The following is a 14,121-nucleotide window of genomic DNA, read 5'->3' as shown; positions in this document are numbered from 1 at the left end:
CATAAAGATGTTGAGAGACTGGGGCTAGAACCGGATTGGGTTCTACCCCTGCCCGAGCCCAGTCCGAAATAATTTTTTAGACTTCGGGTCGGACATAGGTCCGATTTTTTTAAAAAATACCAGTCCGAGCTCGGCCCAAGCCCAGGCCCGAGCCCGGCCCGAATCCAATCGGACTGGCCCGCATCCAAATCCAAATCAAGCCCGGACCCAAGCAGGCCTAGGCGAGCCTGTTGCAGAGGGAGGGGATAAGCGGGGAGAAGATGGTCGAAGGCAAGGGAGAGTAGGGAGGAGCAGACAAGAGGGAGGTCGGCGTAGAGAATAGAGGAGTACCGAAGAATGTCACCTACCAAAAGGCTCCCATTGCCGTGCCACCGAGCGTTCCCTCCGTTGAGAGCTCCTGCAGCGGCGTCGCGGCCGACGGCTTCAGATCGCTGCCCAACATGCTGATGGAGCCCGTTTGGGACACCGTCGAACGAGATCTGTCATGAATCACGAGCAATTTTAAGTTGATCGTCTTTCTGAACCCTTTCCGGGAGGATTCGGGCAAAGCACTCCGAGATTGGGACCTCTAGAGTTGATGATCGGAGAGCTCTGCCACCATCAACACCTCCGACTCCCTCCCACCGTAGCTGTTGTCTCCCACAGCCAAGTCTGCTACCGCCTCCACCTTCGGCATCAGCACATCATCTTTTTCCGACAGTGGCTCCCTCCGATCGAGAGGGACTGAGGGAGACTTCCCACTCCGATTTGATTATATCGGAGTCCAGGCAAAGGTGGTCTTTGGTGAACAAGAAATGGGTTAAAACTACTTCAGGCCTTTGTGAGTTGGGTCTGACCTTAGGTGGAGGAGAGGGAAAGGGTTGGGCCCCAGGGCCCGACTTCGGGCTTGGGCCCGAGCCGGGCTCGGGCCGAGCCAAAGGCTTGTCCGAGCTCGGTCCAAAAGTAAATCGGACCCAAAAAAGGCTCGGGCCGGGCCAAAGGTCTGCTCGAGCTCGGTCCGAAAGTAAATCGGACCTAATTTTTTGGGTCCAAGCCCGGCTTGAATAGTTTTGGACCGAGACTGAAGTCCGGCCCGATGGGCCTCAGGCCGGCCCGAGCCCATTTTCAACCCTATGAGAGACCAAAAAATCCCTCTAAAGAGCTACTGCAGCCTTAGTGACTTGAGGAGATATATTGGCTTAAGGAAGTATAAGCTAGGCAAGCTTTGGGGTATGGAGAAATTGTAACTGAAAAGATCTAGACATATCCTTACAGGCTGAACCTTTATAGAATCTCTTAAAGTTAGTTTGTAAAGATAAGAAAAGAGCCTTCTAAGTGAGCATTAATTCATAGATTGATAAAAGTAATCACGAGGATATCGGTCAAATGTGGTTTGATCTCTGGGAAATAGGTGCAAAACCAAAGTTGGAAGATCCACAAAGGACCTCCACACATCTTCCAACTTTCCAAATTGATCTCCTTAAGACAATAATAGGCTAATATGAGGTTAGCTAGAGCTATAAGCCAACCCTTGGCTAGAACAGTGGCCAGTCTAGCTAAGACGTGCCTTCACAACTTTGGCCAATAAAGAATATAGAAGATACTTGCAGATCCTTTTATAGTAGCCAAAGAATGAAAAAGCATGATCAATCATAAAACTAACACATGTAGAAAATTTTAGTTGAATTTAAAATATATATCCTTTGATCAAATCTTTAGTAATGTTATTAGTATATCAAATATTCACGCACTGTAGAAAGAGATCTCTACACAAGATGAGGGCAATTTGATCAAAATAGCAATGAGGCATGCCTAATCTTCTTAGAAAAGGAAGTTTCAACCTAAAAGCACTAAAAGATCACAAAAATCAATAAAGACAATAATCAAAACCCTAATTAGAATTGCATTTTAGGATATCCAACCTATCTAGGACATCTTTGACTCAAGCCCTTGGGTATGACATAGTCACTAGGACTAGATCTGGTGATAGACCATCACTGGAAGAAGGCGAAGACCTGGACACTATCTAATGGCCCGAAACAGGGGAGGGAGGGTTTCCTCGCATGTTGTCTTTCCCTTTGTTATTAGCATGCCACCTTTGGCTCTTAGCAAGAGAGGAGCTCGGACCCTCGTAGCCACCTTCCTAATCAATTAGGATTTATTTGGATCCCATGATCCCCTTCTAATTTTAAGTTGATCAGACCTTCTAGCCTTGCTTCTCTAGCTTGGTCGCTTGATAGTAGAGTGGACTTTTTTTTTCTTGCTCAATCACGTCTCTCCATGGGTTAGGATACACTAGCAAGTGGAGGAGGGTGTGACATAGCCCCCTCCCTATCATTCCCCCTACCCCAACTATGTTTCTCAACAAAGGAAGCGCTCTTCTATATTTACCGAACCAAACCATCATCTCATCTACTTCCCTTCCTCCATGCCTTCCTAGTACAATCTCACCACCGCACTCTCTCCGGCCACTTATCTATCTTCCCCTCTTCGACTTGATAAGGATGGCAATTTTGTGTGACCCACCAGATATCTAACTCAATCAGATCCGAATAGGATACCCATCCCAATAAAAACCCAGGGCATATATGGCTTCTGAAAAAATACTCGAAGTGGGTTTAGGTCGGGTACAAATAATGGTATATCTAATCTCAAACCCAACCCGATGCAATCTTACTTGAAATATCCCTTTCAAAATTATAATTATTTTATAATTTTATATAATAAATTTCTTATCCAATCTGATTCGACTCGATTCGACCTCTTTTATCTTTCTGACCAAACCCAACACCCATCTCTACTTGGCCAGACCTAACCCAACCCAAGATGATAAGCGGTGGGTATTGGTTACGGGGTTTCTAATTGCGACGCGGATATGAGTATTGACCGACTTGATCCATATCCGATTTTAGTAAGCCAAAATCCCTCTATCGTCCTTCATCCTAACTAGATAAGGGAGTCCCTGTTTTAATTAAGATCAGATGGCCTCCTCCCATTGCCACTTGCGAACACCACTCCTCCACCTCCTCTTATCTCTCTTGCTCCTTTCGTTTAGTGCTGTAGGGTTCCACTTCGAATATTTGAGAATGAGCCTGCCTCCCACATCCCCGTTTCTCCTATCCTTATATATCATATCACTACTAGAGCATCGCCACTTTGTACACTAGGGAGCGACAACATTGGTGAGCTTGGATTGTTACTATTTGGGATTCTTTTTCCTTGGACATTGCATACCATATGGGTCAAACCCTTCAAGATACATGGTCATCTATCATATTCTCATCCGTGCTAGTGGGATGGGGCATGACACCATGGAGCTTGGAGATCTAGCAGTTGAGCCCTCAACATGAGTGAGAGGAGGAAATGAGTAAGCCCTCATCATAATGACATTGAGAAAGGGCTATAAAAATGAAACAAAATAGAAAAATAAGTGGGCAAGAGGATATGATAGAGAGAACAAGGAGATGTGAAAAAATAATTAGGAGCGTGATATAGAAGAAAAAAGGTTGGTGGTGCTAAACAAATGAGTAGCTTCTAGGAAGAGGTGGTAGGGGCATGCAGAGGACATAGGATAGGGATATTTGAGCAGTTGGTGGCAGCTGCAAGCATATGGTGCAGTTGACAAAATGTGCATATATACAGCACAAGCAGAGAGGAGGACGGTGTATTTTCTTAAAAGTGGTTGAAGAAAAAAACGGTAGCAGTAAATGATGAGGGTGGCAGCTACGAAGTGATCAGAGATCATGCAGCAATAGGAGAGGAGTGATGAAGATGCAAAGGATAGGTGGACAGTGAGCTCTGATAGCACTCAGGAAGTGTTGCTCATGTAGGACAATGAGGTAAGGGGGACGACGTATTTCCTCTAGAGTATGGCCTACAGAAGAAGAAAAGAGAAGGGAAAAGGACAGGGCATTAGTTTTATTTTTAGTTAGAGTTAGTTATCTGTAATTTCAGAATATTACAAGTAAGATGAAGAAAATTAAAAAAAAAAAAAAGAAACTCATGCATTCAATTTGAAATTGAAATTAAAATCGATATAGAAATATATATTTTTAGCCAGTATTTTATTTTATATCAACTATTCATATCTTAAAAAGATATTATTTATAAACTAATACCTAATATTTAATCATAAATCTGCACAAAGTATCAGACCCCTGCCTTTTTTTTCTTTTTTCTTTTAAAAAAGTGCCACCAAAACAATATCGTGAATCCTATGATTTCAATAAGCCACAAGCTAATACCCATCAATTTTCGCTAAATATGGGGAAAATATTATTTCCTAGCATGCTATAAAAAGCGTTACTAAAATCGTATCGCAGGTTCTAAAAATTTATTATGGTACTAATTACACATGATTTAATGCAAACAATATTTGATTAAACTAATTGTTAAATTAATATCGAGATAGAAATGAAAGAATATGCAAATTATAAAGTGAGAATATGAAATTACCAAAATGCATGTCCTGGATCATGAATAATGATTTAGAAGTAGAATATCAATGAAATATGATAAGAGCGCTTTTTGTATCAGTCATGAATCAGAAGTTACATATATTAACCTTATAATAACATGAAAAATGCTTATCTCTCAAAAATATTTCATGTGTTCCAAAACAAATTCAACTCATGATTTATTTTCTGATAGGCAAAGTCAGTGTTTTGGGCACCAAAGAGCACCGACCCGTGGTCATTGGCACCAAGGACCGGCTTTATACGCATTGCGGATGGAGATCATTGGGTAAACCTATCAGCGTCCATTGGTGGCATCAAACGAGCCTACTCAGCTTTGGAAGCAAGATAACTACTTGGTTATTAAACTTGATTACAGATAGCTTATCTTCCGTTTTCCACTTAACCCTCTTAATCCGATCGCACAGTTACAGTCGCAGGACAACCGTGTAAAGCTACGGACATCCAGAAACTAACAATAAGCCAAACAACCAACGTACGAGAACGGGATGCCTCTTCTCCCTCGCCCGCTCACCGGAGCCAACTCCGGAGATCGGTGGTCGACGAGGGGGAGACCTCGCCGGCGATACTCTCCGTGCAGCACGACGACTGCTCCACCCCGAACCGTCCGTTCGCGCTCTTAAAGCTCGGGCTCCTAAGGCTCTGAGAATATCCACCGCCGCCGCCACCGATGTACGGCTCCGGCACCGGAAATGAGAGGCGCTTCTTGGCGGAGCCACTCCGCTGCTCCCTCTCTGGCGTCGAAGGCCTCTGCCTCGGCGCGCTCTGCGACCTCGACCTGGCCTTCGCCGACTCCGTCGCTGCCATGTAGTTCGGCACCGCCGCCTGCTGCTGGTGGTGGTGGTGGTGGCGCTGCCCCCCGCCTCCACTGTAGTAATAGTAACCAGAGCTGGTCGGTGTGTGAACGGAAGCCGAGCTCTTCTCCTCCCTGCCACAGCGAGGGCTCGCTGAGCGGACCTGTAGACTCCTACTAGCACTCGAGGGGGAGGGCGTGGCAGGGGAGTGGAAGTGGTTGGACGACCGGTGGTGAGGAGACGCCGGTGGCTGATGCCTCCTTACATTTGTAGGCGTGGAATAGGAGAATGGCCGACCGGTGTCGATCTCTAGAGTCTTGATGGGGTCTCTTTCCATTGAGGCTCGTCCTCTGCTGCTATTTCTATTATCACAAGAAGTCCTGGAAGCCATCCAGCGATCAAGCCACCTTGGTGGCCGCTGCTCTCCGTCCGATATCGCAGACTCCTCTTCCATCTCTTCTCCATAGGAGAGGGATGAGGCGGTCTTACCATCAGACCTCCAAAGCTTTTCAAACAGTACAACACAAGAAACTCTCTTTCAGAAAAGCTAGAGAAAAGAACAAAAGGAAAGTAAAATAAGGAAAAGAAAAAGAAACATACCTGCTGAGAAAACGCATATGAGAGAGCTCTTTCTCTTTTCACAGCAGCCTCCTTCCTGCTCTGCAACATAGACTGGATCTCTTCAATAGTACGGGGATGGTCATCCCAATCGTCTGCATAGCTACTCCCATCCCTCGATTGCTGAAGAGAGAAAGATAGCAAACAAGAAACTTGGTTTGGCCTTAAGATTTTGGTTAGTTTGGAGTTGGCTTTTAGGTACTACGTACCAAGGATCGCCGGTCGGCGAGGTCGTGGAGGTAGCGAGAGTCCCAGATGGAGGTGTCGTAGCTGAAGGTGGCGGACTTGTTGCTGCTGCGGCTGGCGCCCTTCCGGGCGAGCCTGGCCCGCTGGTCCCGCACCCTCTCCTGCACCCGCACCAGCGCCTGCATGCACCGCAGCGTCATGTTCGCCTGCCTCCTCACGTTGTGGCCTCTCACCAGCGCCTGCAACTTCACCAGCCCCCTCAACGCCTTCAACGCCCTCCTCGCCTTCACAAAAACCAACCAGTTAACAACACCCATCCATCCCTGTTCTTTACCATACTTTCAAAAGAAAAAAGAATAATGAATGAACGCTTATAGAATATAATGCACCAAGTATCCTCGGAAGGCCGTTTGGATGACGATGGCGGCGTAGTGCTCTTTGACAAAGCTCGCAGAAGGCCTAGTTAGCCGGACCACCTCGGCTGCAGCTTGTGCCGTCGCGACGGCCGCCTCCGCGGTGGCTGCAGTCGCCACCGCCACCGCTATTGCATGCCTCTGCTCCGCGGTGGCGGCCGCCGCTGATGATGCTGTCACCGACCTCACCTCCGCTTCCTGCTGCGTCTGCTGCTGCTCCTGGCTTGAAGCCTTCCGAAATATCCATCTCCTCTTCTCCCTCTTCTGCCACCAGCCAAATAGATTCATAGTATAGCAACTAATAACAAGAAGAAAAGAGTAGTTTATTGGAGTGAAGGGGGTAGGAAATGGTTTGTGGGGGTGACCTTGTCTTCGTCGTGGTCTGGATCTTCGCGAGGTCTGGAGGGCTTCCTGTCGGAGTCTTTGGAAGGGGATCTGAAGGCTCTTTTGACCGCCGTCAACCACGAGCTGCCGCCTTTCTTTCCCATGAAGTAGCCGGCATTTACACCGTTACCCAACGGTGAGGCCCAAAAGGTAAAGAGAAAACCGGAAGGGAAGGAGCACAAAATCTTATCATCTATATATCCTTGTCTAGTCTTAGTGCGAGCTTCGTTCGGATAAAAAGAGTGTGGTGGAGGGAGTGCGTACGGCAACAGCAGGCCTGCGTCTCACTGGCGTTTAGTAGGAGAGTGGTAGTAGGACTGTTGTAACTGGACCCAAATAGAACAACACTAAAATGGACCAAGTTTATTCTTTCAGGGGCCCACGAGGGTGAACGTTTAGGTGGCAGGGTAGGATTCTCAAGGGGACAAAGTCTTAAATTTACCTTGCGTACTAACGGGTGGCGAGTGAGGAGCACTAGAGTGCGTTTTTCACAAGAACTAATTTAAAATTAATGTTCGTGTCCGGGAAAGGCTGTGAAAGTTAAAGGGACGCACGAAAAGCAAAGCAGGAAGCTATGATTAAATGTAGAGAGAGAGAGAGAGAGAGAGAGAGAAAGCTGGAAAGATAGGGATCTCGAGGCCGTTGAAATGAGAGCTGGCAACCATTCCTGAGTTGGCCGCACGTGCCAACCCAGGAACCCTAGGTCTTTTCCAAGGTGAATGTACCACACACACCTTATCATTCATAGATGCATGAACCTACCCACGTACAAGTTCCGGCAGAAGTGACTGTTGGCGACTCCGGTAATCAGTTGCTAAACCTAATATTTTGGTTTTACATGCGATTAGTTATGTAGATCTTTTCATTCAACATAGAGCGCATGGTTACAAAAACACCTGCTAGGGGAAGTGGGAAACTACGTACAAAAGTTAATGCGATACAAAGACTTGCTATTATTGATGTGCATGTGATGGGGCCAGTACTAGTTACCACATACATTACATCATGGTGCATTTCTTTTACATGTAGGAGATGTAGTGCGGCTTTCTGCCACCCACTAGCAAATAAAAAAGAAAGAACATGCAAGCATACGCGCCAATCTGTTGGCCTTCTGTCACTGCACAGGAGTGCACACCAGGCCTCTGTTGGCAAGGATTTGGCCGCATGCGCGCCTCCGACCAACGGCACCTTAGCTCGAGGGAAGGCAGCAAACGGACGGGTTCCATTCAGAGCCTCAAGGCGATGCTTTGTTGGTTTCCGTTCTCGGAAGGCGGAAAGCCGACGTGGGCTTCGCGGTTCCCCAGAGCCATTGGGGGGTCAACATGTCAGGGTCAAATCAAATCTTGTGACCGTTGTGGGACGCCGTTAAGTATTGGCGCCGTGCGCCCGGCCCGGACTTGGGCGGGGACGGGGTGGCCGGGCCGAGGTGAGGGGAATCATGTACCATCGTCCCCCATCTTTGCGTGCCGGCCCCCCTCCCCTGCCACGCTGCTGCCATCTGGGGGTGATGCAGGGCGGTGCCGGGGCTGCCATTGGACTGCTGGTGGGCTCGACCGATCACGGAGCTCGGAGGTCATTGGCTCGACTGCTTGGTCTGCAACACAGCTTGGTGCACACGAGGAAGGGCCCTCAGAAGACTTGTCTTATTGGCTCATTCAGAAGTTACGTTGCTGTTGGGGTCAATATAACGGTCTGGGCATAGTCTTATTTTATGATGTATAGGAATAATGGATGTCTAAATGACAGCTACTGCATGACTGTTAAATGAGGAATGGTTTGGAAGATGGCGCTATTATTTATAACAGTAACTATAATTATTATTATTTTAATAATAGATAATTTTAAGTCGCATTTTAACCATTATAATTGTTTCTGTTTTGAAGAAAGTACGGTAGGGGTGTTCGATTGTTCATGAGGAAATAAAGATATATTCCTGAAACGTTGATTTGGGTCCTCAGTCGTATCCAAAAGATAGCAGTCCGCCCTAGCGCGCCAATAGAAAAATGCTCGTACTTTTCTTCTATCAAATAACCTCTTTCAATTGCTAATATATACATATATGTATCCGTTTGTGTGCGCGTGCGTGTGCGTCTGTCTTCCTAAAGGGTTCGATATCGGCTAAGTAGTGACAAATATAAGACATGAGGTAGAGACCATGATGGGTGGTACCACGCGGAAGAGAATAGCATAAGGACTAGCCAATTCTAGCTAGAAGATAAAAGAGACCCGAAATTCCAATATATTGATTCAAATGGTTTGAAGGTAAAGTCATTACTTGAATAGAACATTTTTCCTTATTTGAAGCATTGAAAGGCTAATTTAAATGTGGATTTTTGGTATAGGAGGAACAATTATGGAATGATCTAGACAGATTGACCATGGTTGAAGGTATCAATGCTTGTTAATTTCACTTAAGATATGAAATAGCCAACAGTTTAAAGGCCTTGTAAAACTCAACTAGCATAAGGATGATCAAATAAATCTTTTACATTAGCCCTACATGTTATTGGAAAGCTCTCGCAATTTCACCACCGGGTGTAAGATCACATATGGATTCACATGCATGGTGGCAAGCCTTATAAAGTTATTGCAAAGCTCCCTTTTTCTTTTTGTCCTTTTTTGAGATTGGGAGGGACTCTAAGCACCAGCTACCCTCCAAGGGAATTTTCTACCTTGTACCCTTCCCACGCTATATAGACTAGAGCCTGGAATTGCAAGTAGACCGAGATAATTAAGCTTCAAATCTAGGGCATTTTTTGTGGGGCCAAAGTGGGGGTTGATGCCACTTGAAATTGAACTCTAACGTCTCACTCAATTGATGAGAGGTAATACATCCAAACAAGTACTTGATGTTAAGTTATTGAAAAACTTTTAAAATTTTTGAGTTAGATTTTGATGGTTTAAATATTAGTTTGAGGTTGTCCTTATTAGAATTTAACTACATTACCTTGCAACTACTATTTCTGTTGAGACTAAGATATAATTTTTAAGAAAAGATCTCCCTGTCTTACTCTGAAGTTATCATAGTCAGCTGAGGAACTAATTGAAGATCTAACGAGACTCTACATATAGAATTAACCATATTGAAATTTTTTTGGAAAGGAAGTTTAGTTGGATTTGTTACAGTACTAATGGCACATAAAGCTTCATCACAAAACCAAAAAAACAAAAACAAAAACATATATAGATGTGGCTTAATTTTAAAATTAAAGTAGCAAGTTAATAATTATCTAATTGGTTATGCGTGCCTTCCATAATTTATTATTAAGTTGTAAAATTTTTGTTGAAAATTCATGATTGGCTAGAAAAGGTGAAACCCCTACCAGACTCGTCTTTTGTAAATTTAGTCAAAGGGCCAAAAGAAAAGCACACGCATAATTTTTAATTGACCTAACTCGGTTATCCTCTCCAAATAACATATAACACGGCAATCAGGTCTGCTTGTTAGGTCATATTTGTCAAACAAAACCATTTCAAACGCAGCAACGCTTATTCATGTTGGGTTTCTATTGTTTCAGCTTACAGATCACATCTAAACCATGAAGGCGAACCCGAGCTACGCAAAGCCAAGTACAAAGCAATTCAAGCTCACTTGTTCTATGAAACTCAAATTCTCGAGTTAGAGTATCAAAATAAATGTTCAGCTTAAGTGAGCTGAGCTTAAATTTCTTCTTGTCTTTACAAATCTGATATTAACTAAGGTTTGGCCTGCTTGTGATCTGAGCTTTAAATTATCTTGGCTTGTTTTCGAATAGAACATCCTCCACTCAACAGCCAAGATAAAGCTATTCATGAACAGCTTTTCGTTTTATTAGCAAGTCTGTTAAACTACACTGCAACTCCTATAATTTTCAGGGATCACAGCTTATAAGCAACTCCCGCTCATTTAATTTCATGCAAGAATATTTCTAGATGGCAATAGTGCAATTTAGAAGAAGGGAAGGTTATTTCAATTTAGGATCATACAACGCTCCATCAATACAAAGCCTCCATTGACCACGTCCATAAATAAGTACACCACTTTAAAGTATTTAATTTTATGGCGAAGCGTTAGAAAAAAAGTTAAAGGACATTTCAACTTTCCGTCGTTTAATTTTATATTTTTGGAGACTTTTTGTAGTTTAGGAGAAAATGAAGGGCATCTCTATTGTTAGTTTTGATACTCCTGTAACTCCCCATCATATGTCGGAACTGAGGGGGATAGGGTGCATTGATAGGACGGACAGCCTTGTGAAAGTGACCAGCTAGAGCCAACCAAAGATGTGGGACCTTTTTATTTTTACTAAAGTGATGATGCATTACATTGGTCACTTGGTGGTGAATCAATTTTTTTACCTCATCTCATGTGGTCCCTACTGCCATTTTCTATTAGTTTAAATTCTTATATTTATGCCACACAGACGCCTTCATGTCTGTCTCTCTAAAAAATTATCTTAAAATGAACGGAAAATAATAATGATGATGCTGAGTGCCACCATTTTGGTGGCGATGGTGATTACTGAAATTTCCTTTAGTTACTTTTGACAAATTTATTAAGCTTCTTCCATGATAGGTCCAAAAAATTATACTTCAATATGTTAATTAAAAGTAATAATATTTTAGTAAAAAAAATAAAATTAGTAATATTAATAATATAGACAATATTAGTAGTTTTTAATAAAAAATAATATATTTATTAAAAATAATATATTTATTAATAATATATTCAAAGATTAATAATATTTAATAATATAAAAGTGTGCATACTATTAAAGAAAAAAAGAAAGAGTAAGAAAATGCTGACTTCTAATTTTAATAAAGAAAAAAAAAAGAAGATGGTTTTTTTAAAAAATAAATACTTCTTCTCTTTTTTTCCTTTTTTTTTTTTTTTTTTTGTTTGCTCTCTTACTCTTTTGCTACTCTTCATCGGTCTTTTTTTTATAGAGATAATAAAAAGAGAGAAATTATACCCATAGAGAAGGCCAAATTGTATTAAAGAGCAGAGAAAAGCCATAAGGAATAAAATGAGGTTGCTTCAATCTACCTAGTGTTGCATCCAATGTGAATAGATTGTTCCCTCACTAGGTTAGAAGTATGTCCCATTGAGATATAGATTTGTCATTAAAAATTGTATTAAATTCAGCCAGTTCTTCCGTAAGTGGCACTAGGTAGAAGCATTTTTTTTTTTAGTTTTATGAGTTTTTCATTACCAAGATTGGATAGATTTAAAAGAAGGCATGTGAGTGGTAGATTAAGAGGCTTATATTTTAGTATATTAATTAAAAATAATAATATTTTAATAAAAATAATCATATTAATAATATTAATAATGTCTAATAATATACTAATGCATTAACAAAATAATATTTTACTAAAAACTAATAAAAATATCTATTAAAATAAATATTTGTATATTAATAAAATATACATTATTTCTAAATAGTTATATAATTAGAAAATAAATATTTTAAATATGATATATTTTCTAAATAAAAGATGTTTCTCATGCATTATGTGGGTTATATACTAGTTTATCATGTAACATACCATTTGGTAATGGATTAATCTAAAAATTGGATAGAAATATAATTTCTTTAGAATATTTAAAAAAATAATATTATTTTATTAGCTACGTAAATATGATGTTTGTACTCTTTTTGACTTCATTTAGCTATAAAACAAAAATGAAAAAGGATCCCTTCAAATCACCAAGGACTTGTTTGGTTGGGGATGTTGGACTCCATAGTAGAAATGGGAATGAATGATGCTCATTCCAATCATTTGGGGGAGTCTCATTCCTGATTCTGAAGAGGATAAAAATGCTCCGAGCTCCCAAGCTCAATCTTTATCCTCGTATCAAACTCTATTCTAATTCTGATTTCGATTCCTATTACAAATCAAATATGTCAGGGATATATATGCGTATTCCAATTTTCTCTGACCATTATGATTCTGATTCCGATGCCGCCAGTCGCAAACCAAACAACCCCTTAACACCTTTTGTAAGCCACACCCTCTTTTGAGCATTAGGACTAGTCACTTTCTTAGAAGGATAGATAGTTAATCCTAAAAATTTATTTTTATATTCCTAATCCATTTAGTCAAATTGATTTAGAAATAAGTTATTTTTTAAAATTATGATATAGATTAAGGGCATGCTTAATTTGCCATTGGAGTAGGAATCAGAATTGGAATGATTAGAATGGGAATTAGAATGGTTGTATTATCCTTGACATATTTTGTTCGTGACTGAAATCAAAATTAGAATCAAAATTAAATTTGAGTACTAGAGAAATGATTGAGTTTTGGGGATTGAAGTATTTTTATTTCTGTTTGAAATCGAAATAAGAATTGGACTGCAAACAAGATGGATTGAATGGAAGCCACTTATCTCATTCCTATTCCAAAATCTTGCTCCCACCAACCAAACATATCCTAATCTTCTTTCTCTCCCACCAACCTATTCCATTTAATCCTACAAATCAATATTCTTATCCTCAAATAAAAGATAAGGAGCCACAAAGAACTAAGATTACAAAGCCGGTATCTAAACTTCTTATTTTTCTTTTGTCATTTACCATCTCTCACTTCTCCTGTTGGAACTCACCCCGTTTTAAGACAAAAATCATATGGTGCAGACACCAAAGAAAGAAATATGGGCAAGCTTTCGATTTTACCATATTTTCTCTAATATTCATCTTAAAGAAGAAACAAAAAATTCAAAAACTCTTACTAATAGAGTTGTCAGTCTCATGATTAAAAAAATATAAATTAAAGAAATATCCCTTCAATTTTAGTCCAATTTCACTTACACCGTCTTAACTTTAAAAAATATCAAACTAATCCTTTATTTTTGAAATATTTCAAAATAGTCCTGCCTTTTACTTACTAATAAATAGTAATAGCTTGTTATTTTAATGGATGAAAATGCCCCTCACTCATGTTGGAGGAGATCACTGGTGAGGAAGAGATAGAGTTGGAGAGAGCCATTGTGAGGGGGGGGGGGACGACATTGATGGCCTCATGGGTGGGATTGAAGGAGGAGGAGAAGGAGGTGAGGAAGAAAGGAATGAAGGGTCACTAGCAAGGAAAGAGTGAAGGTGGAGAAAGCTGCTTGGGAGGGAGAGAGCTTAGGAGCGGGTTTGGAAGAGGAAGATAATGAGGGGATAAGAAAGAAGGAAAGAGGGAAAGATGGGTTACCAATAAGAAGAGATGGAGAATAAAGAGGAGAAGTGGATGAGGAAGAATAGAAAGAAGAGGATGGGCCGTCAATAAGAAATTGATGAAGGTAGA

General features: G+C 41.4%; 1 protein-coding gene across 1 annotated transcript; it reads right to left on the bottom strand.

Annotated features, from left to right (window-relative positions):
- Positions 1-4,769: 4,769 nt before the first annotated feature.
- Positions 4,770-7,098, bottom strand: LOC105042703 (protein IQ-DOMAIN 17). The gene is made up of 5 exons (XM_010919998.4): positions 6,831-7,098; positions 6,442-6,729; positions 6,076-6,336; positions 5,849-5,989; positions 4,770-5,753 (listed from the first exon to the last, which is right to left on the bottom strand). The coding sequence occupies exons 1-5, from the start codon at positions 6,951-6,953 to the stop codon at positions 4,965-4,967; spliced, it is 1,602 nt and encodes a 533-aa protein (XP_010918300.1). The 5' UTR covers positions 6,954-7,098; the 3' UTR covers positions 4,770-4,964.
- Positions 7,099-14,121: the final 7,023 nt, after the last annotated feature.

The sequence above is a fragment of the Elaeis guineensis genome, chromosome 4 (genome assembly GCF_000442705.2).
Source record: "Elaeis guineensis isolate ETL-2024a chromosome 4, EG11, whole genome shotgun sequence".
Lineage (NCBI taxonomy): Eukaryota > Viridiplantae > Streptophyta > Magnoliopsida > Arecales > Arecaceae > Elaeis > Elaeis guineensis.
This window is presented reverse-complemented; position numbering and strand designations above follow the sequence as displayed.